The 22,804-nt window shown below is 35.2% G+C and overlaps 2 protein-coding genes across 5 annotated transcripts; one reads left to right on the plus strand and one right to left on the minus strand.

Moving 5' to 3' along the window:
- Nucleotides 1-1,305: 1,305 nt before the first annotated feature.
- On the plus strand, nucleotides 1,306-4,626 carry LOC114712271 (exo-poly-alpha-D-galacturonosidase-like). 2 transcript variants are annotated; one of them, XM_028896773.1, is made up of 4 exons: nucleotides 1,306-2,079; nucleotides 3,053-3,384; nucleotides 3,581-4,101; nucleotides 4,371-4,626. In XM_028896773.1, the coding sequence occupies exons 1-3, from the start codon at nucleotides 1,454-1,456 to the stop codon at nucleotides 4,066-4,068; spliced, it is 1,446 nt and encodes a 481-aa protein (XP_028752606.1). In that variant the 5' UTR covers nucleotides 1,306-1,453; the 3' UTR covers nucleotides 4,069-4,101; nucleotides 4,371-4,626. The 2 variants fall into 2 exon arrangements, with proteins under 2 accessions (XP_028752606.1, XP_028752605.1); XM_028896772.1 differs by lacking the exon at nucleotides 4,371-4,626 and having other exon boundaries at nucleotides 3,581-4,247.
- LOC114712270 (sodium/hydrogen exchanger 7-like) lies at nucleotides 4,083-18,259 on the minus strand. 3 transcript variants are annotated; one of them, XM_028896768.1, is made up of 23 exons: nucleotides 17,791-18,257; nucleotides 17,301-17,351; nucleotides 17,045-17,136; nucleotides 16,099-16,176; nucleotides 15,866-16,023; nucleotides 15,583-15,684; nucleotides 15,390-15,507; nucleotides 15,188-15,240; nucleotides 15,048-15,113; nucleotides 13,693-13,737; nucleotides 13,505-13,557; nucleotides 12,239-12,423; nucleotides 11,457-11,504; nucleotides 11,174-11,281; nucleotides 10,802-11,033; nucleotides 9,117-9,419; nucleotides 7,536-7,633; nucleotides 7,209-7,340; nucleotides 6,890-7,105; nucleotides 6,590-6,796; nucleotides 6,028-6,289; nucleotides 5,406-5,704; nucleotides 4,083-4,476 (listed from the first exon to the last, which is right to left on the minus strand). In XM_028896768.1, the coding sequence occupies exons 1-23, from the start codon at nucleotides 17,930-17,932 to the stop codon at nucleotides 4,279-4,281; spliced, it is 3,246 nt and encodes a 1,081-aa protein (XP_028752601.1). In that variant the 5' UTR covers nucleotides 17,933-18,257; the 3' UTR covers nucleotides 4,083-4,278. The 3 variants fall into 3 exon arrangements, with proteins under 3 accessions (XP_028752601.1, XP_028752604.1, XP_028752603.1); XM_028896770.1 differs by lacking the exon at nucleotides 4,083-4,476 and adding an exon at nucleotides 4,665-4,727 and having other exon boundaries at nucleotides 17,791-18,259; XM_028896771.1 differs by lacking the exon at nucleotides 17,045-17,136 and having other exon boundaries at nucleotides 17,791-17,828.
- Between the last annotated feature and the right edge of the window lie 4,545 nt (nucleotides 18,260-22,804).

Here is a 22,804-nt window from a genome sequence, read left to right on the forward strand (position 1 = left end):
GTTAGAATTAAATTTGGTCTTAAATATAAGATTTCAATCCGCTTTGTTTCTCATATTTCTCCAAAATGTTCCTATTAATTGCAAGCGATTCCGACCAAGAGATAATTCTAATGATCCAATGCACATGATTGAAAATGATAGTTTAGGAAAATCAACACATATTTATGACAAATAACCAACTTAACTAATTTTCTTAATATTCTTATATTAATTATCTAGCTCTTATATTAAGGATAATAATTATGGTAATTGATTGGAGCAGTTCATGACAATGATGTTCAGTTCTTAATTTCCAGTCATTCTCCATCACGCTGCTAAGGATTAAGATAGAGAAACAGGGTGCCAATGGCCCCCCACGCCAATTCCTCTGTTCTGGGAAGAACAGTGACATAAAATTTGTAATTAGGCCCAATCTAACCTATTTTGTGGTCCACTCTTTCTGTTGATGGGTCAATCCAATAAATAAAAATAGATTGCCTTGTGTATGTCTTGTTTTTTAGTGGAATTGCCTTGCTGATTGTTGATGGCCCAATATGTCTCTGTCCAGAATCAGATTATCATTACCTCAGATCATCACATCATTTTTACAGCTTCCATGGTGTAATAAGCATCTTTTAGCACAAAAGAATCATTCCATTGACGAGCCTAGCAAATGAACCCTGTGATGAGATCCTATTCCATTGGAATTGATGACTCTGGTGAAATTGTTACTTCTCTGCCAATAAATGAAACCATGAGCATGATGCTGCATTAATTCATATTTATTCTCCACAACATTGTCTTGGCCTCCACATGCTTCAGCATTGTCTGGTTTACTTATTTGTTTGACTTTTTTCAGTTGATGAGAGGAAAGAATTTGCACTTGCCCTTGGAGATGATCATTACATGCCTGTGCGCATACTTTTTTTTTCCTTAGAAAAGTTTTGAGTAAAACCAAACGAGATTTGATTGTTTAAACATAAAATTTCGAGTTTGAATTTGAGTTGGTGTAAATGCAGAAGATTTCCTTAGAAAAGCATCCTAGTTGAGTATAACAATATTTAAATCTGAGCCAATCATATAATCATATTAAAAAAATTCATTTGAGATGATGTCACATGGGCATGTTTTTCGTAGAAGAAATAGGCAAGTCCAGAATTTATTATATTTTCATTTTAAAGTTAAATTATAATTTCTGCATCCCTTTTATTTGAGATAAAAAGAAAAATTAAAAATCTATGTGGGGCTTGGACTTCGGACGGATAATTGAATGCCTCAAGCGGGGAACCTCCATGGCCTTATCCACTGGTCTTACGTGAGTTATTATTCCAACAACTCCGGCAATATTTTGAATTTTTTAATCATTCGATCCAATGGAGTTTTTGAGTTTTGATATCATTCAGGATCAGAACAAGATGATGTAATCCTTTTGAAATATGCATGAGGGTGAGAGACTATATAGATTTGGATTTGTATGCCAAGCAAAGCAAGAATCTATAGAGCCACAATGAGTCCAAAGCCAGAAATGCCCAAGCCTTACCTCTTTCTCCTTCAAATCATCTCGTTTTACTTTATCCTCCTATCACATGTTGCCACTTCACTAGCTCTGAACCCGATCCCAATCACAGTTTCAGTCACGGCCTTCGGAGCCGTAGGCAATGGTCGCCGGTACGACACGCGAGCAATCCAATCGGCGATCGACTCCTGTCCGGTCGGCGGTCCCTGCAAGGTCAACTTCCCGGCGCCGGGGAAGTACCTGACGGCGACGGTGTATCTGAAATCCGGAGTGGTGCTGAACGTGGAGGCCGGAGCGAGGATCCTGGCGGGAACGAGGCAGAGAGACTATCCTCGGGATCCGTCGCGATGGTACGCCGTGGTGGCGGAGAACGCAACGGAGGTGGGGATCGGCGGCGGGGGAGTGGTAGACGGACAGGCGCTGAAGTACGTGGTAAGGAAGGACGTGAGGAAGAACGTAATGGTGAGTTGGAATGAGACGGGGGCTTGCTTGGGGGATGAGTGTAGGCCCAGGCTTATTGGGTTTTTGGGCTGCACCGATGTTCGAGTCTCCAATATTACTCTCTATGAGCCTGCTTACTGGTGGTCAGTTTCTTATTTTATATATATATATATATATATATATATATTACTTTTATGCTATTTTTATTCCTTTTTTTTCCATTTTTGGAAAATTAATCATTTATTCTTACAATTTAATTCCGTGCAACCCAGTCTATCAAGTTTTTAGTTTTTACCTTTAATCTATTAATTTCTTCATTCTATCGTTCAGTTACGTATTGATTCTTGAAGAACTAGATGATGATTTTTTTGAAGCTATATGGACCCAGGGATTAAATGGCTGAAAAGGGAGTGTTGGACAAGTTAACCTTCATGAATTAAGTTAGTGGTAACTAAGTCAAAATTAGAGGGATTAAATTATTGTTTTAAAATTATGCAGAAATTTTTTTGTCGTTTCTGTGGACTTTGGGATGTGGATAGCTGACTCTCATAGATTTTAATTCTGATATAAATAAACTCCTAATGATGTTTTATTTTATCAATGAAAGATTGATTATTAGTATGGAGAGTCTTTGCGTAAATTTTAAATTTAAAGAGGTTTAAATCAAATTTCAAGTGTGAAGAAGTTATTTGAAGCTAAAAGATAAGATGATCTCAGCCTGGTGCTGGTGGGGACATTTATATGTGGAAAATTAAACGAGTTTTGTAAAACCATTTCGTTGTGATTTGAGTTCCTTGCACGCAAAATTTAAAGTCAGTCTTTCAATAACTTAGCTTGAAAATAAAAAATTGGTAAAATTCAAAAGAGAGTGTATAATTTAGTCCTTATCTTGGAGGAAGGTCTTAATACGTGTCGAAAATAGAGAAAGGTTTACGTAATCTTTTTATAAGAAATAATTGTTGATATTGATGTTGCTCCAAGTCCAAGTAACTCAATTATTTGTGTCAACATATTGTTTGATCCAGAACTTGGGATAAGCATAACTGGGGGAGGGGGGGGGACAAGAGTAAATCGCACAGACTTTTTAAACGTTTCATCAACATTTGTGATATGCAGTTTACACTTGGTAAGAAGCAACAAGATAACAGTTGAGGATGTTTCAATTTATGGAGACTTCAATATTCCAAACAATGATGGGATTGACATTGAGGATTCAAACAACACAGTAATCAACAGATGCCACATTGACACTGGCGACGATGCAATCTGCCCAAAATCATCCACTGGTGCTGTCTTCAACCTCACTGCCGCTAACTGTTGGATTCGAACAAAGTCTTGTGCCATCAAGCTTGGCAGCGCCAGCGTGTTCGATTTCAAACACTTTGTCTTCGATAATATCACCATTGTGGATTCTCATAGAGGCTTGGGATTTCAGATCCGTGATGGAGGTATGTTCCCTGTTTCAGTTTAGGTCTTCGCGTTTTATCAGTAATGGCTGGGAAATGAGTTAAGATGATTAGTTTCTTTTTACTTCAGGAAAAATTTGATAAATTAGATCATATGAAATGCTACTTCGTTCAAGACTTGCCAATAGATCGTGTGACACGGCACTAGATGTTTTGAAATTTAAACGTTATTTTGCAGGAAATGTAAGCGACATTGTATTCTCAAACATAAAAATCAGCACAAGATACTACGACCCATTATGGTGGGGAAGAGCTGAACCAATATACGTCACGACGTGCCCAAGAAACTCAACCTCAAAGGAGGGTTCAATTTCAAACATTCTTTTCACTAACATCACAGCAAATTCAGAAAATGGTGTCTTCCTCTCTGGTTCAAAAAGAGGGCTTTTAAGAAACCTGAGATTCGTCAACGTGAATCTCACTTACAGAAGGATTACCAATTATCCTGGTGATTTATATGACTATAGGCCTGGATGCCATGAATTGGTCAAACACAAAACTGCTGGAATAATGATGGAGCACATTGAAGGTCTTGAGATTAAAAATGCAAAAATGAGATGGTCAAAAGCTCATTTGAAGGGTTGGAATAATCCTCTGGAGTTCAGGCCTTCTACTGTGAATAACATCTCTTTTCTTGGTTTCGATTCTAGTCTAGCATACAAGTAGCGCATGAAGTTTTGTTTTTTCAATAACAGGATGGTGAGAAATCTTCCATATAGTTGACTTTTTCTAGTATATAATTTGTTTGTGAGAGATCAATGTTTTTAAAACTAAATCAATGTTTTTAAAACTAAGTCATTAGTTGAATAAAATTAATGATCCATGATTCATTGATCATAATCAAATTGATGACTCCCCAAAACATTGTCTTCTTGGTTAATCAATCCTTACTATGATATCTTCTTCACCAGCAGATTCAGCAGCTGTGTAATCCGTGTAACTTCCTCTTTGTTCTCTGCCTTGGACAGAGGCATTTGCAACATTCCCTGTGCACTGGCTCACTGCAAGGTCCATCTTCATATGAGGGGTTCCTGAAGGACTGCCGGACAAACTTCTCCGCTGACAGATGTCCACCTGAAAAATCAGATGGGAAGTTATAGAAAATAAGCTTGAGACAGCTCAAGAATTTTTGCAAGTTGTAACAATAAAAATACTTTCGATTCCTCATTGACTTTCGTGATATTCTTAAAAAACGGTGCAGATTTTACAGTCTGAGAAGTTGATGGTCAATGCGACTTCTGTGCTGATAGTTACACCTCTCAGTTTGAAGGATTCATCGACCAATCTCCATTCAACAGAAACCTTTGAACATATTAGAAACTTACCTGAGAGTCAATTACGAGGGTTTATTCCGCTGAAGCTTGTGTAGGATCAGAATCAGACCAAATCATAATACTTTTACAAGGATAATCAGTTATACCTAGCAACTAAATTTGCTAGGAACAGATGTTATATCAAAAGCTTCAATTTTTTTACAAAGGAAAAAAATGACATAACGAAGGCGGTTTTGGAGCCATTAATGTGCCTCTCTCTAATGCTTTTTGTAATACACCAACCTCCCAATGTTTTTTCCTATTTCTTTTGAGCATTAGATCCTACATATAATGAGTGAGATTTTGATATCTTGTAAGCATAAAATGGTGCATCATTTTATGCCCATAAGATATCAAAATCTCACTCATTTTATGTAGAATTATGAAAATTCAAAACTACCATAAGATATCAAAATGTCACTCATGTTATGTAGAATTTAATACTAAAAAAAAAAGAAAAAAATATTTGGAAAATAAGACATTTTAAAGGGCATTAAAGAGCACTAAATGGAGGCACATTAGAGGCCCCTAGCCCTACAAAGGCAAGGGAGGTTATCCATCAAAAGTTCAAAACCCTGCTAATTAAGTGCTGAATTCTTTCAGTGACTGATTGACTGAATGTGAGAACAATACCATGCACAAAAAGTTTCCCATCAATGAAGTTAATATCAATCTAATGTACCAACATACCGTGCAACCATAAATGCTCAACTGCATTGCCCTTGCAGACAAACTATCGGTTTGTTGTCCAACACCTTGGCAATATTGCTTATGTTGCCTTGGGATGAAATTTCCAAGAAGACTTACAAAACCCCTATTTTCTTTGCTTAATCTATGGGGATAATCAACTGCATGAGTTAACAGTGAACTTGACCTTCTAGAAAGAACAGCATCAGCCTCAAATGCTGCAACGTCAAACACGATTACCCTTGCTCTTTTTTCAACTAGATAAGATGAAGCTTGATGAGAAAAACTTCCGTTTTCTATACCTGTTATCGTTGAAAGCCAAGAAAAGAAGTATAAATTACGTTTCCTTTGCTTGTTTGGTTTCTAACTGAAATAGTGAAACAGAATATGCAATAGAAACAGATAATATGATTTATTGAAATGGTTAAAAAAATCATCTTGCCCTAAGCCTCTTATTTTAATGCTCTCAATCTAAAAAGACCTATGATAAGCATCAATGATGCAGTATCCAGGGAAGATATGCCCCGTAATTAGGTCTTTCTTTTTTTGGGAAGAAAGAAAAGAAAACAATAACATGATTACACTGGAAAACATATCTGAGAAGGTATAAATTAATTTCAATTACCAGAAGCTTCCAGATTCTGGAAAATTAGATTCCCACGTGAAGGCAAAAGAGCAGCTGGTGATGTTATCAGTTCTTGAAGACCTTCCATTTTAACGCATCCTTCAAGTAAAATTCCAACTGAATGGTGAGGTATTTCTATCGATTCTCCCCTAATGTATACGGTCATTACAGATCTTTCCACAACAAGGGCTCTTAAATTTTGCATTGCCATTTTTTCAAATATCTGAGGAAGCAAGATCTTGCAAAGGAAAATGGCACTCTCCTGCAAAACAAAATAATCTAGTGTCGCAGCAAATCACAATTGATCATAGTCGTCTAATCATATTACATAACATTTCTGATTTCTGCAGTACCAAGCATCCATTAAGAAACATCTTTTGATCGGTTATGACACCCATGATGAAGTACACTGTAAAAGACGCAATTTTAAAAAAGGAAAAGAAACCCACTTTCGAGGTACAGCATAATTGCCACAAACCATGTATTCTGTGCTTTCAAAATCAACAAGAAGCCAAAAACATTCATCATACAGCAGCTATAGAAATAATATTATTACCCATACCTGCCACAAGAAGTCTTCAACAGAAGGATCTGACTTGAGACATGATAATATCTTGTCATCTTCAAGGAAAAAACAGAGCACTACTGAATCTGTTATAACATCACAGATATATGGTCTTCCAGTGAGTACTTCATACAGACCCAATGTGCTCCCATGAGTAAAAGTTGGACAAAAGGAGTGCTTGTTTCTCATTATATTGCTTTCCCACTGCCAAAACAGCAATATTCAAATACGCTTCATTTGCATTAAAAATTAGATCATAAAAATCTAGAGCTGAGTAATAAAAAATCATTGTCTCACCTTCACAACCCCACTAGAAATTAACCAAATACCGTCTGGTTTGGATCCTTCTTTGTAAAGTGTCAGACCACGCAATTTCATCATTTCCCCGCTATTGCTTGAAAGTGGTTCATGGACATGGACAGAAGATAGCAGCGAACCCAACATAGGATGTATACTATTCTTTTCAGGAAACTTCAACGATAAAGGAGTCCTAACTAATTTCTTCAAATCAGTCTGAAACAAAAGAAACCATCATGTGATTTTGCAATTTCTCACAGGAGAGTGCTCAACTTGAGACCAGAGATGAAACAAAAGAACTAATAACTCCTGAAGATACCTGGACAGCCTCATGAAGATGCAGCTTCATTTTTTCTTGCAGTAACCCAGACTTTTCAAGGTTTTGAACATATTCAATTAAATGGTTTAACACTAAATATGCAGCTTGCCTTGTTTTCACAACACGAAGAACCTGAAAAGTAGACATATCAAATACATAATGCATATTAGGGAAATAAGCTTCTCCGTGTAATGCTTCAAACTATACTCAAGGGTCACAAACTTTGACTGTTATATGGAGCATGGATCAATCAATTCGACAACCAGAATCCAAGGTTCCAGTAAAACTAATAATAAGAAACACTGACTGAAGAGTCTAACTTCAAACCTGAGGGAATTTCATATGAACATCATCAAGGAACTTCCTTGCTTCTTCTCCTTCTCCAACACTTTCATTGATGATGATGGATGAAATATCACTGTCATCTGAAGACATGGATGAAGGGGAAATAAACATAGCTCATCCCATTACATTTACAGCATTAATTGCCAAAAGGAATATCATAACACCTTGGGTTGTTGCCGACTGTGAAGGGTAATTGAGCATTGTTGTTGTTTGTTCTTTTGTTCTAGAAGACATTATCTTGCATTGTTGATGAGTGTATAAGCAAGCTGGACATGATCAGAATCTATGATCCAACACGAGGGGGAGTATGGAAATATCCTATTTTATTACAGTTTATTAGCATTTATTAGGCCCATTGATCAGCCTTTACTCCTCTGTCTTTCTCCCTTGTATATATGTGATGTACCAAAATCATTCAGTATCAATGAAAAACATTCTTTTCCTCCATAAGTTCACAGGTTTTCTTGAGAAATCTACTTCTGTTCAATTCTTGTTGCCAATAATTTCTACCGAAAGAGCCACTCTCAACAAAATGACGGCTGGTTTTCCACTTAGATTCATTGAAACTTGGACTTCTATAATTGATCCTGTTGTCTATTAAGAGTCTCATGCCTATGTTGATATAACTTCTAGAGAATCCATTGAAGAGATTGAATCATCTACATCCAAGGTTCAAGATGAAATTCAATTATTCCTTTTGATGTACACAATCAAACAAAGTAAGCTGAGCAGTACATGGAGGAAGCCACTAATACTTACCTCTAATTTTCACCTTGAAGACAAGGCGAAGCTTTTAGGGGAGGGTAATGATAGAGTCATCTTTGCTAGCCAGACCTATAAGAGGGAAAATAAAAGTTGCTTTATGGTGGTCAGAGAGTTGACTTTAAGATTTCCACCAATTTGAAGAAAGAGGCTGAGAGTTAGAGCGCTCTAGGGTGTTTTAGGCCTGTCTTTTGTTTAAAGTGTTTTGGAGACTGTTTTGGTTATTTTTGACATCTTTTTAACCAATTGGGCATCCTGGACAGGGGGTAGACTTATTTTGCAATCTGAGAGTGGTGAGGAGAGCTTTAGCCTCTTGAATGCCAGGTCAGGGGTGGAGGAAGATTGTCTTTATTCATTATTTTCTTGTATATTTTGTATGGGATCAGTGTGACGTGAGTTATCTTCCAGCGTAATTTCCTTCAGTTCTGGGGGAGGAATGTTGTGATTTTAATCAATTCCAGTGGTGCTTTCCCTACTGTTATGTTGGGTTATTTCATATTCTAGTGTCGTTTTGTCTAGTGTTCTCTTGGGTACTATATCATATGAATAGCAGTACATATATAGTGAAGGATTGGCCTCGTCTCAGCCGATCAGATCCCAAAGACAAATGAAGGAATAAACCAAATATATACATAAGAGAAAGGGAAACGAAAATTCTCGGCCTATCCAACTGAAAATAAAAGAGAACATGCAAGTAGTAATTCATACCATACAACCACATAGACACATCACTTTCTACACAAGAAAATGGAAATAGCGTGAGAAAATTAAAAAGACCAGACTACAAAAATAGAATGTTACCTGTGAAGTCATGCAACTGTTGTCGAGCAATTTTATGGGCATGAAGGAATGCAGCACAAATACAACATGCAGATTCCAATCTTTCCACAACAAAATATGTAACTAATTTCTGTGGTAAAACTCCAGTCTGAAGGAAATTGTAATAGCTTGGAAAGCGAACTCTATCTCTTAAACCTTTCCAATCACATAAAGGCTCAAGTGAAGCCAAATCTCTAGCATCCTCCACTGATCTCACTAAGATGTCAGCTGTTGTTTGTGAAATTCTTCTCTCATCAAGCATCTCCCAGTAAGCAGTTTGAACACCTTAAACAAGACAAGCTCTAATATTAGTCAAGATATCAGACGTCAATTCGTTGAAGATATTCAGTTTATAGGTCAGGAGAATGATAAGATTGCATCAGATCCAACAACTTTGCGGACAAGAGACCACTACTTGCTTGAGTTAGCTTAGAATGGAGGCTATCTGTGTTTGTGTAGCCCCTCTCCTTTATAATAAAGCTTACTAACATGAGTAGTGACTTTTGTAAAGGAAGTGCAACCGCAGGCAATGCAAAATATATAAATTGGCATCTTATCTCCTGGGAATTTAGATGAACAAAACTCATGAATTAACCATACAACCATCAAAATTCATCCCCCCATAAAGAAAAGGATGACGGGGTAAGAAGCTTTCTAATTGAATATATATAACTCACAACTTCAAAAATCCTTTCAAGAGGATATCTAAAGCTTACACCAACAACACCAACAACACCAACAACACCAACAAGTCTTATCCCACTAATTGAATATTCCAAAAGCTTGCACCATTTTTCCTTTTGAAAAAATGCCCAACAATGCGTACCAAGCTTGATAGACATCACTGATCTTCATGTACTATTGAACAATCCACCAACTAAAACTGAAGTTGAAAACAGACAGATCCTGAAACTAATCATCTGTGCAGGGAGGGGGGAGCAAAGGATTGAACGGAATATAATTAAATGAAAACCTTTAGGGCAAAAGAAAATTATGCAGAGCATATTTATTGAAGACAGACTAATATTTGCTCTAAGATTTCCAGTAAGAATTACACCAATTTTTAACAATTATTCTCTCAAAATGATGAATTTAGAAATCCTTAAAGATACTAATGCTTCACTGCATTATTTAATTGATTCTTCATATATCTATAAATAAAAATTCTTTTGACTTCAAAAATGTGAGCAAAAGGTTAAAACCAAGTAGATTATAAATGAAAAAACGGTACTTAAGAAGTCTCTCCAAATTTCATTTATTTGTATAATTCAAAAAGTTGAGATATGTAAATTAATTAAGGTTACGGAAGAACATGGGGCTTGATCTGTTATCCACTCAAGAGATGGAAATGGAAGGTGGAGGCAAAATCCTATCCCTGAAAGCAGCAAATACAACAGATGCACAGCTGGAAAAATAAAACTTTATGACTTTGTATTTGACGAATTTTTCACGTGGCAATATTGAATAAGGAGTGGATAACTAATTGAATAAAGTTTCACTCAAATAGAAAATCATTTAAGAAAGAAATCAATATCTCATGCAAAACTAATGGTATAGAAAGAATTGAAGAAGTCTCTGCTGTTGTAATAGAACTGACAAAGGGTACAATTGAGAAATTAGAAAATGAAACAAGTGTCAGGATCGATAGACACCCACAGATTCCATACCATTTAAAAAGCATATTCTTAAATCTTCCAATTTCATAGGATCCAGAGTGCTGTCACTTTCAGGTGCACCATGATAGTGAATACATTGACCTTCATTGCTATTTAAGCATGTCAAATATCCCTTCACCGTCGGCCAATCAGCCGGTCCCAGTTCCTCATCATTGCCAAGCGTGCCGAAAGCCTCTAATGCTTTGCGGAACAATTCAGACTTTGAGTACTCATGGATCCGTTTCTGTCAATGAGAAGAATATAAGGGCCAAGACCAAAATATAACTGCTAGATAAGATTTCATAAATTACTGCACAAACTATTTCATCATTTAAAACAAGGAGAAAATTTGCATCCAGAAGATCAGGAAAATAAAAAACTGACCTTAGCTGAAGAGAACTTATCCATATCTAGGAGGTGTAAAATGAGCTGTGTAGTTGAAGCATTTACAATGACTGTCAAAAACACGATTCCACCGGTGAAGAAAACAAACTGTAAATATGACAAGCATTGGAGTGAAGTTAACAAAAAATTTATAATGTCAACGCATTCTATTTTCAAAAATGACATAAAATTATTTAGATGAGATTCATGCATTAAATATTTCAGAAGTGTTTTACTCAATTCACTAAACTGATTTTGATCAATATTTAAATTGTATGCATACCAGTGTTCCTGTATCTGAATTCAATTCAATTGATTTGCCAGTGGAACGCTGAAACACAAAAAATAATTAGAAGTAAAATTACAAAAGCAAGAGATTGGCTATGATTATTAGCCTCATGTTGGTTATTATGACCACATCATATACACTGATTCTTACAAGAAGAAGTTTTGAATTATTGTGTGTTCAAAAGAGGCACAGTACATGGTATTTATAGACGCAAGGAAGGATAATATAAGAAATAACATTAAAGGATAAGGCTGAAGCCTCCTCAGTGTTCATCAACTTCTACACCATGACACCAAATCAGTTCAATACCAACATCAAAGCCTTGCATACAGACAATGGCGTTGAATATTTTAACCAAACTTTGAGCCCATTCTTCCAAATGCGTAGTATTATCCACAAGAGTACGTGTACCCATACACCCTGCTGAAAGGAAAATTCGACATATCCTTCAAATAGCTAGGTCACTCGTGTTTACTTGTACTATACTGAAGTTCTATTAGGGGATGTTGTCCTCAGCACAACCTATCTCATTGCTAGATTATTATCTCACCAATGTAAATAGCATATAATCTGTATCAGTAGTATAGAAGCAAATACCATTCCATTAGGGTATTATTACGTCATTATAAGTCATTAATATTGTGGCTCATTTCTCTTGTATGTATACCTTCTCTAGTCATGCCAATTTTTCCTAAATTTGTTCATAGAATTATGAGGTAATCATTTTTCATCATAACTCCAAATTAAAGTTACATCATAAGATCATGTATACTTGCCTTAACTGACAATGATAGTGACAAGGAAACTGGCCCTCGCAATCCTGACCAAACGAGAAATACAGCCTCTTTCCAATCCAAACCATGTCCAAAATAACTTAGGAAGGGATAAAGTGCTCCAACTACTATGCATCTGGATGCTTGAACATAGGCATAGAGAAGAAAGAGGTTGGCCCATGATTTTCCTGCAACAAATACGCTAGCATGTCATGGCAAAAACTTAACCATCAAATCATCTTAGTTGAATGAGTAAGCCAAAGAAGGAGAAAGAAGAAAACAATGAGAAAGAAGACGCTGCTGATAAAGAAAGATATCAGACTTGTTCAGAAGCTAATCTATCTATCTCATACAAGACCCAATATAGCTTTTGTAGTAAGTGTAGCTAGTCAATGCATGAGTAAGCCAAAGAAGAAGCGTATGAAAGGAGCTTATAGAATTTTGAGGTATCTAAAAGGTACTCCAGGCAGAGGATTATTCTTCTGGAAACATGATTGAAAAACTGTGGTGGTGTGCACAGAAGCAAATTGGGGAGGAATATACCTCAACCGAAAATCAACCTCTGGTTACTGCTATATGGAGAACTCTAGCTACTTGGAAAAGTTAAAAACGAAGAGTTGTGATGAACAGTGGAGCTGAAGACAAGTTAAGGGTATTGGCTCAAGGAACAATGGAAGAGCTATGGCTGAAAAAAGTCTTGAGTGAGATATAAGTCATCGTGAACTTACCACTGAAATTCTATTGTGACAAGAAGGCCGTTATAAACATGGTTTTAAATCCCATTCAACATGTGGAGATCGATAGGCATTTCATTAGAGAAAAAGTTGAAGAAGGAATAACAAGTCTGACTTATCTACTAGCTAACCTTTATACTACAGATGTATTAACGAAGGGATTGCTCAAACCTGCCTTTAAGAGCTGTATAAGCAAGTTAGACATGATCACCATCTAGGATCCAACTAGTGGGGGAATCTTACGCATTTAATGTAAATATTCATAGCCTTTATTAGCATTCATTAGGTTTTATCCTCTTATTTACGTGTCTTTATTCCCTTTGATGTATATATGCCATTTGTATATCATTATTCAATGAGATATATGAAAAGAACACATTTTTTTCTCTCAAATTATCCACAAAATATGCAATGCTTTACCAATTGTTATCAGCATCTGATGATTTTGTTCATGATTTTGCTTTCCACCGTCAGATAACATAGCCACTAAAAAATGTTGCAAATATCAAAATAGAGTTTAGGAAGTCAAAATTACCATCAGCAGTAACACTTGAACCATTAAGGATGCCTTCAGCAATAATAACTCCACTGCAAAATGGAAAGGGAAAAAAAAAAATAACATAAAGTTATATGTAAATTTCAAACCAACCAGAATAAAAATATTTGATCAATTATCTCAAATCAGTGGCTAAATATTATTTGACAGTCCAATTGAGCACTAACCTCAATATGAAAATCAATGTATTGGAAATATAAGCAACCATTTCCCTGGGAAACATAAAAAAAAAAAGATTTAAAATATGATTGCAATTCTCTGGAAAAAAACTATATATGAAAGCATGAATGTATCAAAACATATACAATCTATTGAAACAAATCATGTTGAAGTCGACCCCCACTTTTATCAAACAAAACAACACAAAGAAAGAAAAGAAAAAGAAAAGGAACAGAAAATTATATCATTGAGGTAATTTACACACCTCTGCCCCAAAATGATATCGTTGATAGTTTGATCAAAACTACTAATTGAGTTTGGCGCTCACTAATCCAATCTAGAAGTGACTGACATTTAATCCCTGTGTCTTGGGGAAAAGAGTGTAATTGCTGAAAGTTTAATTATTAGGGGCTGTGCTGTAATATTTGAAGAGAGTTCATTGCAATTCTTTTTATTCTATAGGCATATAAACGGGTTGAAACCTATGTATAGAAAATACAACAGAAAGTTAAATGAAAGTCTAATTTCAAAGCTCTTTCTCGTTCACACATTAATGCATAATAAGGATGGAGTCAATCACAGATCAGACACTAATCTCCAACAAATTTGCAACAGACAATAAATTAAAGATGTTCAGAAGGATAGCTAGATATGACTGAGAAAACCAAAAATAATTATTCTGTATAAAAACAAATATTAGTTTGACTTTGAAATATTCCTTATATCAACGAACTTTCCCCTCAAGTTAGAGCATAGATGATCATTCCAAACTTGTTAATATTCTTAGATTCCGGTACTCCTGTAAGGCCCTCAAGTTACAATACCTATTTACCTTTGCTTATTTCTTATCTATTTCATTCTTGGATTCCAAGAACATCTAGTAGATATGTAGATCAACAATGCAATAAGAACAATGGTATTGGAAATTCAAATCTAAAAGCATATTTTCTTTGATTGAACATTTAAAATTAATAAATAAATAAATAGAAGCCCAGTAATCAAAAAATGGATAAGTAATGGCTTAATTTCTATGGAAGCCATGAAATAGAATTTTTGTAATAAATAAATAAATAAAACTAGCTCCAACACAAAATCTACAAGCAACTGAGAAGACAGGAACCCTTTCCATAGTCCATATTATGAGGTAAAATCCAAAAAAAAAAAAAAAAAAAAGGCAGTTCTATAATCTTGAACACCCTCCCAACAGAATTATGACTTCCTTTATCTTTTCTTTGTTCTAGCATTCAAATCAATGTTAGTTGAAATTTTAAAAGGAGCAATAAAAATCTAGCCACTGATTGTTTAAGCTTTCATCAAATAAAACATGCCATTTTAATTTATATACAGAAGTACAAGCCTATACCAAAAATGACGCAAGCTTTCTGGTCCATCACTTTCGAAAGCTATCCTTGCAACTGCAGAGTAAAACCTGAAGAACAGTTTCAAAACAAGAATGTCTACAATACAAGTGATAAACATGCTTTGCACAGAAACTCAACTTACATTCCCAGAGTCATCACTGTCAGAATGCCAGAAACATCAGCACCCTCTTGTGCCTATCAGAGAGAACAGCCATTCATACACAAGATGAAAGCAATTTTGAGATAACCCTAGATGGTAACATCGAATATGATTACATATGGTTGAATACACAGATAACATCCCAACATACTAAAACATGCACCCAAGTTTGAAAGCAACTTACAGTAAAGTAAGCAACATAGCTAACAGCAAGTGTTAAAGTAATCTCCATCACTGCATCATTAAAAATATATCCAAGCCACAGAACTGATGCTACCCCAAAAGCAAGACCAATTCCTACACTGGACCAAAGAAAGAATCATATACGCAGAACGAAATTTTGCCATTATTGCGATAAAGAAACAGGTAAAACTTACGCTCCAAGAGAGGCTTCAGATAGAAACTTGATTATGGCCACCCAGTTGAAGCTCTCTCCAAGGACCATCCGATAAAATAGTGTATAAATAACCATTGCCACTCTGGACATAAAAATCAAGCACAGTCAGAAAGGAAATATGTAAAGGGCATAAAATCATCAAATAGAGAAACAAGTACAGAATAAGAGTGAAATCTCTAAAATTGCATACTCAATATTCATCTTGGGTAGCCTGAAAAAACAAGTAAATCATAATAAGTGTGAAATCATCTAAAATTGAATACCCATCATTCATCATGGATTCCCCTTCAATTATTGTGGTCAGTTTCTTGCAGGCACCAAGCTCTTTCAGCAAAGCCACAACTGCTACAGGATCAGTTGCACTCAGAAGTCCTCCAAGCAATAGTGATGTTTTCCAACTCCAGTTATATGGAAAAGTAAGCTGTATTATGACATAAATTGACTAAAAAAAATTGACATGCAAGATAAAACTCAAACACACAGGCTTGCCGTGTACCTTCAAAACAGATCCAAGACAGAAGGTTGAGAGCAAAACACCCGGACCAGCTAGTAATATCATTTGTGCAATACACCACTGTAGCAAAAATTAAAATCAAGTCAAAATTAGACAAAGTACTGCTGGTAAAGCAAGAAAGGATAGTCAATAACATCATTATGTCATAGTACCAAGAAGAGGGTATCTCAGTTCAACCATGTTCATTGTTAGTCATTCTTCAAATCTTGTTAAGGCTTCCAAATTCTTCACTTTCATGTTAAGAGTGTCACTACTCAATCAGAGAACATAGCCATTTCATATCAAATTTAAAATAATACATTAAAAAATTCAAAATTTGGGCTCAAATTTGTAGAAGAGGGCCTTAAAATCTGAAAGCCCATTTCAAATATTTAAGTGCTTCTTAGTTTTTTCCCTCTCTTGTGTGACAAAGAGAATATTCAGTCTCACCATCTAGAAGAAGGCCAGTAAACATATATAAAAAGTGAAACAAACAAAATATAAAATATAGTCAAGGAAAATGAAGACGCCAGCAAAGTGCAGCAAAAAGGATCCAGTACAGGAAATGGTCTAGGGGGAAATTTTAAAACAAATTTTTCTTTGAAAGTCTAAGGAGGATGAGGTGCATCTATTGGTTCGCACTAACAAGCCATCTTGAGGTTAGGCCATTGAAGGTTGAGGCTCTAAAGTGTAAGTGTTTAGTCGCACAAATTCAGTTCTTGGTATGTCTGTACCTGCCATTTTCGTACTTCTAGTTGCATAACCACCAACCATCCTCCTACAAAATTTTTCCTACATGCTATGAAACCCTAAAGTCTCTATTTTCGTAAACTATTCACAGCCATAGAAAGCAACGATCCATAAGGAAGGGACAACCACAATAGTCTGAGACTATCATACTATAAATACAACTATGCCAATAGTCAAGGAAAAACAGAGTAAAGAAAACCTTAATTTGGTGAAATTCCATTGAGAATGAGCCCTCGAAAAGGAGGGGAGGAAGGAAAACAGCTAGTAGAAGCCCTGGATCAATCTTTGACCCTGCATATTGAAATTGCTAATCTCTAATTATTTTGAACAATGGGCTGGAAATACTAAAGATGCTTAAGTTGAATTTACATTCTAATTTCCAAGTCCATAAATTATTTTCTTTGACAAGAACATATGTTTTGAGATTAATAAAATGCAACGTTCACCAAACTCACAAAGACGAATTCCATTGCCAATCTTTCCCAGTTGATGATGAGTACCATATTCTGATGAGAAGTGCAATGACGATCAGTCAACTTAATTGTCAATATAAGAATAGGTAAAATCATAAATCATAAAACATAAGCACATATGCAAACATTTATAATTAAGGCAAGCTACAATCGAAGTCCATGATCATCTGGGATTTTTCTTTATTTGTTCTTTTTTTTATTTTTTGGTCCGACAACCTACAGTTAACCAAACCTTTTACTTCATCATTTCCACCCTTCTGTTGCTTCTAAAAGCCCAAAAAAGAAATGACATGGAAAATTTCAAATCCCACATTCAAGGGTTCAAAAAGCCAAAACGAGGATAGCAAAATCGATACATGATACAAAAAATTCTGACAAGCCGTACGTAAACAGTAGACTCCATGCAACACTAGTTTATTACAAAAGAAGAGAAGGAGGCTCAATTCCGGAAATGAATTGTGAGAAAGCAAACCTAATGATCCAAGGCCCACGCCAATGATGAGCAGAACAACTGTATAAGGTACTCTGGTCCCGCGCAAAACATGCCTACAAGCAACTCCCAAAGCCAGACAGAGTCCAGCGAATACGACTGCATCCGATGGGCTCGACTCCATGTCCGAAGACGAAGAAGAATGAGAAATAGAAATTTCCTCCGCCACTGTTCTGCACGGAAATAATGCTTCCGTCACCGCCACCAATGCCGTGCTGTTTCTACGCTTTCCTCAGCTTCCATGCACGGAGAACGTGGTCCTACGAGGGAGGGTTATGCTAAGAAAATGGGAAAAGTTGCCAGGATTGATTTTTTTCCCCCTCCCTGTGGTCAGAAATTATCACCCGCGTATATTCTTTATTCCGTTATACGTGGAACTCTCTCAATACAGCGGCTTGCAACTCGCAAGACTTCCGAGTTCTAAGATTCTTTCCGAGTAACTTTTTCATTTATTATTATCGATTACCAATAGACGATACTGAAACTCATTAAACCATCAGGTCGAAGACAATACAAAAGAAAACCTAAACTTGCCGGGTGGGTGCACCAGCAAGAGGGTCAATGATAAGCAGGAATAGGCTTTAACGGGAATCATCACTGGGACCCATCGCACTGAAAGGTCTTGGAGCTTTTGTTTTAGTCCATAGTCCATATATCATAAGAGTGACAAAAAATAGAGTGATCACCAAAACCTGTAAACGCCCAGAGGCGCCCAGGTTCCCTCCATCTAATAATAAGTCTCTTCCCGGCGACAATTAAGAACATAAACAACGAACTACGTTTTCCGGTGAGAAAAAGCAAAGGCCCAGCAAGGTAATTATTCCACAGAACCATTCACCACATTGAAGACTTAATAACTTCTTTGTTAAATAGTATTTAAAAGAAAAAAAACTTCTTTGTTGAATAACCAAGCATAGGCGCAGACCGCAGTGTTCTCCGTTGTGGGGGTTTTTGTGGTCTCTGCGTACGTCGTCTTGGGCACATGGATCAGGATCCCGAGCTCCAACTCCCTTCCTCTTCCCTCCCTTCATCCGAAGTTCTTGTTTATTCTCCTGTCCCTTCTCTTTGCTTCCATGCCAGTGTCTTCATTCCCAAACCCAGTCGTTTCTATATGCTTTGTTACTTTTCTGTCTGTATTTTTGTTTTGGAAATCTGAAAAGCTCGGATTTTTTTTATTCGGGTGGTCAACCTGAATGTTTTGAATGCTTCCTGTTTCTTGTTTTTGTGTAAATAAAGTGGTCGGCATCGTGCATTCTTTAATACATTGTATATTTTTACTCCTCTGTCTTTTCTTCCATTATATTCCATCTCTAACAATACAGACATGTAATTACTTTGTTGAGAAGCAGTTCCCTCTTCCCTTGTCTGTGTTGTTCTTTGAAGTTCATGATGGTTGATGGTGTAATTTTGATTCTATGTCTGTGATTCCTTTATTTGATAACAGATGAACCAAAAGAACGCCAGAAGATACCTGGACAGCCTCATGAGGATGTGCAGCAGTAACCCAGGCTTTTCAAGCTTTTGAACATATTCAATTAAATGGCGTCATACTAAATAATGCAACACCTCAAAGGTAGACATATCGAATAAACAATGCACATAAGGTTCACAAACTTTATTTGATTGATATATATGGAGCATGGATCAATCAATTTGACCAGCAAAATCCACAGATTCCCGTAAAACTAATGATATATAAGACATTGATAGAAGAGTTTAATTAACTTCAAGCCTGAGGGAATAATGTCATATGAACGTCATCAAGGAACTTTCTTGCTTCTTCAACAACACTCTCCTTGATGATGATAGATGAAACATCACTGTCACCTGAAGACATAGATGAAAGGGAAATCTACATATTACATAATTCGTTCCAGTTACATCTGCAGCATTGATTGCCAAAAGAAATATCATAAGACCTTGGATTGTTACCAATGAGTTGCTAGTTTCAATACCTTGGAATTGCCATTACCAATGACTAATTAAGCCTAATAACTTGGCTAGCATATTGGACTCCCATAATTATCATAAAATCAATTTTATTTCACTTAATCTAACATGAAGGTTTTGTCCGAACTTGTATTATTATAATATTACCACTGTTTTCTTTTTCCTTTTTGCCACACTAATGACCATAAACATCCTGTCTAAGCTAAATTACATCATCATCTTAGCAATATAGCTTACATGTGCCCCATTTCTAATCCCTCCTTACTTCTTTCTTCTGAATTAAATATTGCAAGCATAAATTTTCTGCACTGTGCTTTATCTATTCACTAGTCCTCGATCGGAACTTCAAATGTCACATTTTCTGGAACTAGAGATGTTGGCGTGCAAAAGCTTAACTTTTTAACAGGATGTTTAATAAGCAAACTTCCTTTAAATGGCAAATGGAAGAACTCTCGCAGGTTGGCCCCAGGAAATATCACCTTAGAAAATAAAATCAAGACACACAGAATTCCCTTGTTGCTCCTATGGTTCATGGAAAAGTGTACAGAGAAATATTCTCTCGTTTCACTCTTCTTTTATCTGGGGGAAATCTCTTCTTCCACTTTAGGCATGATGAACAATATCATCACATGATGCCAGCATATGAAGCAACACTTAAAATGTTTAGATCAAATAAAAAAGAAAGAAAGATGGGAATGGATCAGTTATGCAGAACTTAATGTACTCGTTTTACTTATTACCGATAGTATGTACAATTGGATCCTTTTATTAAAAGAAGGATAAAAGAATGTAAAATTTATAAACTCATTCTTTTAAAAAAGGAACAGGACGAGTTAATTATTCAAGAACCTAATGTCCGTTTTAGGGATGCACAACGTATGAAATTAGCTCGCTTCACTTTTTCCAATAAGCCAGTACCGTTGGCCCTTGAAGCCATGTGGTTTGGCCACTTCTGAAAGCTGTCATTCTTCTCTTATTTTGGATGCTTAGGTTATACTAAGCATATCTGCTTTTAATAGAAGTGTGTGACTTGTTTAAAATTATATATTTGACACAAACTTTTACTATATTATTTTTTTATGCATTTTACTACTCCTCTAATGCTAAATGTAAAACCCATTTTATAGTTATATTTAAGACCAAAAAAGTATGTTATATTTATCACTAGTTATTCTAGGCATACTTTTTCCACACCCTGTCTAGGATACTTTTTTTTTTTTTTAAATGTTGATCGAATTTTGATTGTTCATATTTAATTGGATGGTGCAAGTTTAACATTTTTAATTAATTATTTTTAAAAAAAATAGTTGAAATATATTATTGATTTCCCATTTTATACCAGCTAAAATAATCTTTTAAAAAATAAAAATTAAATTGAATTTTGACTATTTAAATTTAATTTAAACAGTTCAAAGTGAGTCGAGGTGCTCTTTACTCTTGATAAATACCCGCAGTCATTTCCTTTTTCACAATTTATAAATGTTTATGATAGTGTTTTCGTTTTATAAGAAATCATGCCACCGACTATATATATTCACAATTATTCTTAATTTAATTACCAGAAATAATTTAAAAATAATTATTTTTCTTCACTCTTCAAAAAATTTCGTATAAATTTTCACGAGCATAATTATCATTAATAGTGAAATAATTTACTGCAGAGCTTTTGGGCTCTTCCGACATGTAGCTTTTCTTTTTTTTTTTGGGCCAAAACAGTGTTTTGTTTATTGAAACATTGTTCAAGATATTATTAAAAATTAAATTTGAATACTTCCACCGAATTTTCTCAGTTGACAAAGACGTAATCATTGGCTGCGTTTCTTTGCCTAGAAATTGATTGACGTCCAAAAGTCAATTACGTATGCATGGCTACAGTCAAAGGCAAGAGTGACGAACAGATTCCAGAATTGACAGTATATGCCCAGATACCTGCAACCCAAAATCTGTGATCTAAAGCAACATCAATTTCATGTGTGAAGTTTGGGTGAGTCCCCCAGGAAGGCAAAGATAAGGGAGGAGAATACATCATACATGCATGTGTGCAAGAGAACAAGAGCCCAATACGAAACTCGCGCTTTCAAGAGCAACCTTTTCATGAACAACTTAAAGCCCGATTACCAATGCAAGATTTAAATTCATTAGCTAGCATTTAGCTAGATTTTCTAAACATCTAATTAGAGGTTTAATCATTGACAATGTGTGTGAAAAGAGTCTCATGACAAGCACTAAGCCTTTTTGAGAAGTCTACCGTGTGAGTAGATTAGTAACTACTACTAATAATCATGGATAGTCTAAACTCAACAAAAAAAAAAACAAATTTTTTATGAAAAGAAATGTTTATTTTTAGTACTAAATAGCGCCTCCAATGTATACAATTTCAAAAGAGGAAGAATCTAGATTGTCAAGTTTATATCTCTTATTTAATCAAAATGTATCTAAGGCGAGATTTGATTTTATTTACAAGACATTTTCAGTATATTAATAAACTTGATATCTTGTGTTTAAGACTTTAAGGGGATAAAACCTTTTTTTTTTTTTGAACCAACGTCTTAGTAATAAATTAAATTTATTCATACACCACATTCCAGCTTCCATTGCATACGACTATTCATTGTTTATACATAGTTTTGGATTAAAATTTTTTATTTGATATAAATTAAAATTTATTTATTTATTTGAATCATAGAATACTAAATTTGATTAAATCTACATGCAAATCTTCAGAAGTGCTAGCTCTGATTCGTAATATGAAAGCTATTTAACTAATTTGAATACATTAAAGAAATTAGCTAAGTTGCTTTTTTTTATCAAATATGAATTGATTTTCTTAAAATATCTTTTTAATGATAACTATCTTTACATGAAAATCTCTAATTAAAATGTGTAAATAATAGCAATACTTTAAAGAATAAATTACAGTTTTGAGAGATAAAAAGAATTAAGATCTTATATTTAAAGATAGGAGGTAATATAACAATAATAACAATATTTCGTCTAAAAATCGTCATATGTGATAGTTGTAAAAAATTAAAAAAAAAATACATCA

This window comes from Neltuma alba, unplaced genomic scaffold (assembly GCF_004799145.2).
Source record: "Neltuma alba isolate B1F8T4 unplaced genomic scaffold, ASM479914v2 tig00011342_pilon, whole genome shotgun sequence".
NCBI lineage: Eukaryota > Viridiplantae > Streptophyta > Magnoliopsida > Fabales > Fabaceae > Neltuma > Neltuma alba.

Bases quoted from the DNA above. Each gene is read 5' to 3' on its own strand.
- LOC114712270 (XM_028896768.1), bottom strand. From the start codon at position 17,932: ATGGAGTCGAGCCCATCGGATGCAGTCGTATTCGCTGGACTCTGTCTG. The intron at 16,177-17,044 runs GTTTTCTTTACT...TTTTTGCTACAG, and splicing joins TGGAATTTCACCAAATTAAG to TGGTGTATTGCACAAATGAT. The intron at 4,477-5,405 runs GTATGTTGGTAC...CTGATTTTTCAG, and splicing joins TGAGCATTTATGGTTGCACG to GTGGACATCTGTCAGCGGAG.
- LOC114712271 (XM_028896773.1), top strand. From the start codon at position 1,454: ATGCCAAGCAAAGCAAGAATCTATAGAGCCACAATGAGTCCAAAGCCA. The intron at 2,080-3,052 runs GTCAGTTTCTTA...TGTGATATGCAG, and splicing joins TATGAGCCTGCTTACTGGTG to TTTACACTTGGTAAGAAGCA. The intron at 3,385-3,580 runs GTATGTTCCCTG...GTTATTTTGCAG, and splicing joins ATTTCAGATCCGTGATGGAG to GAAATGTAAGCGACATTGTA.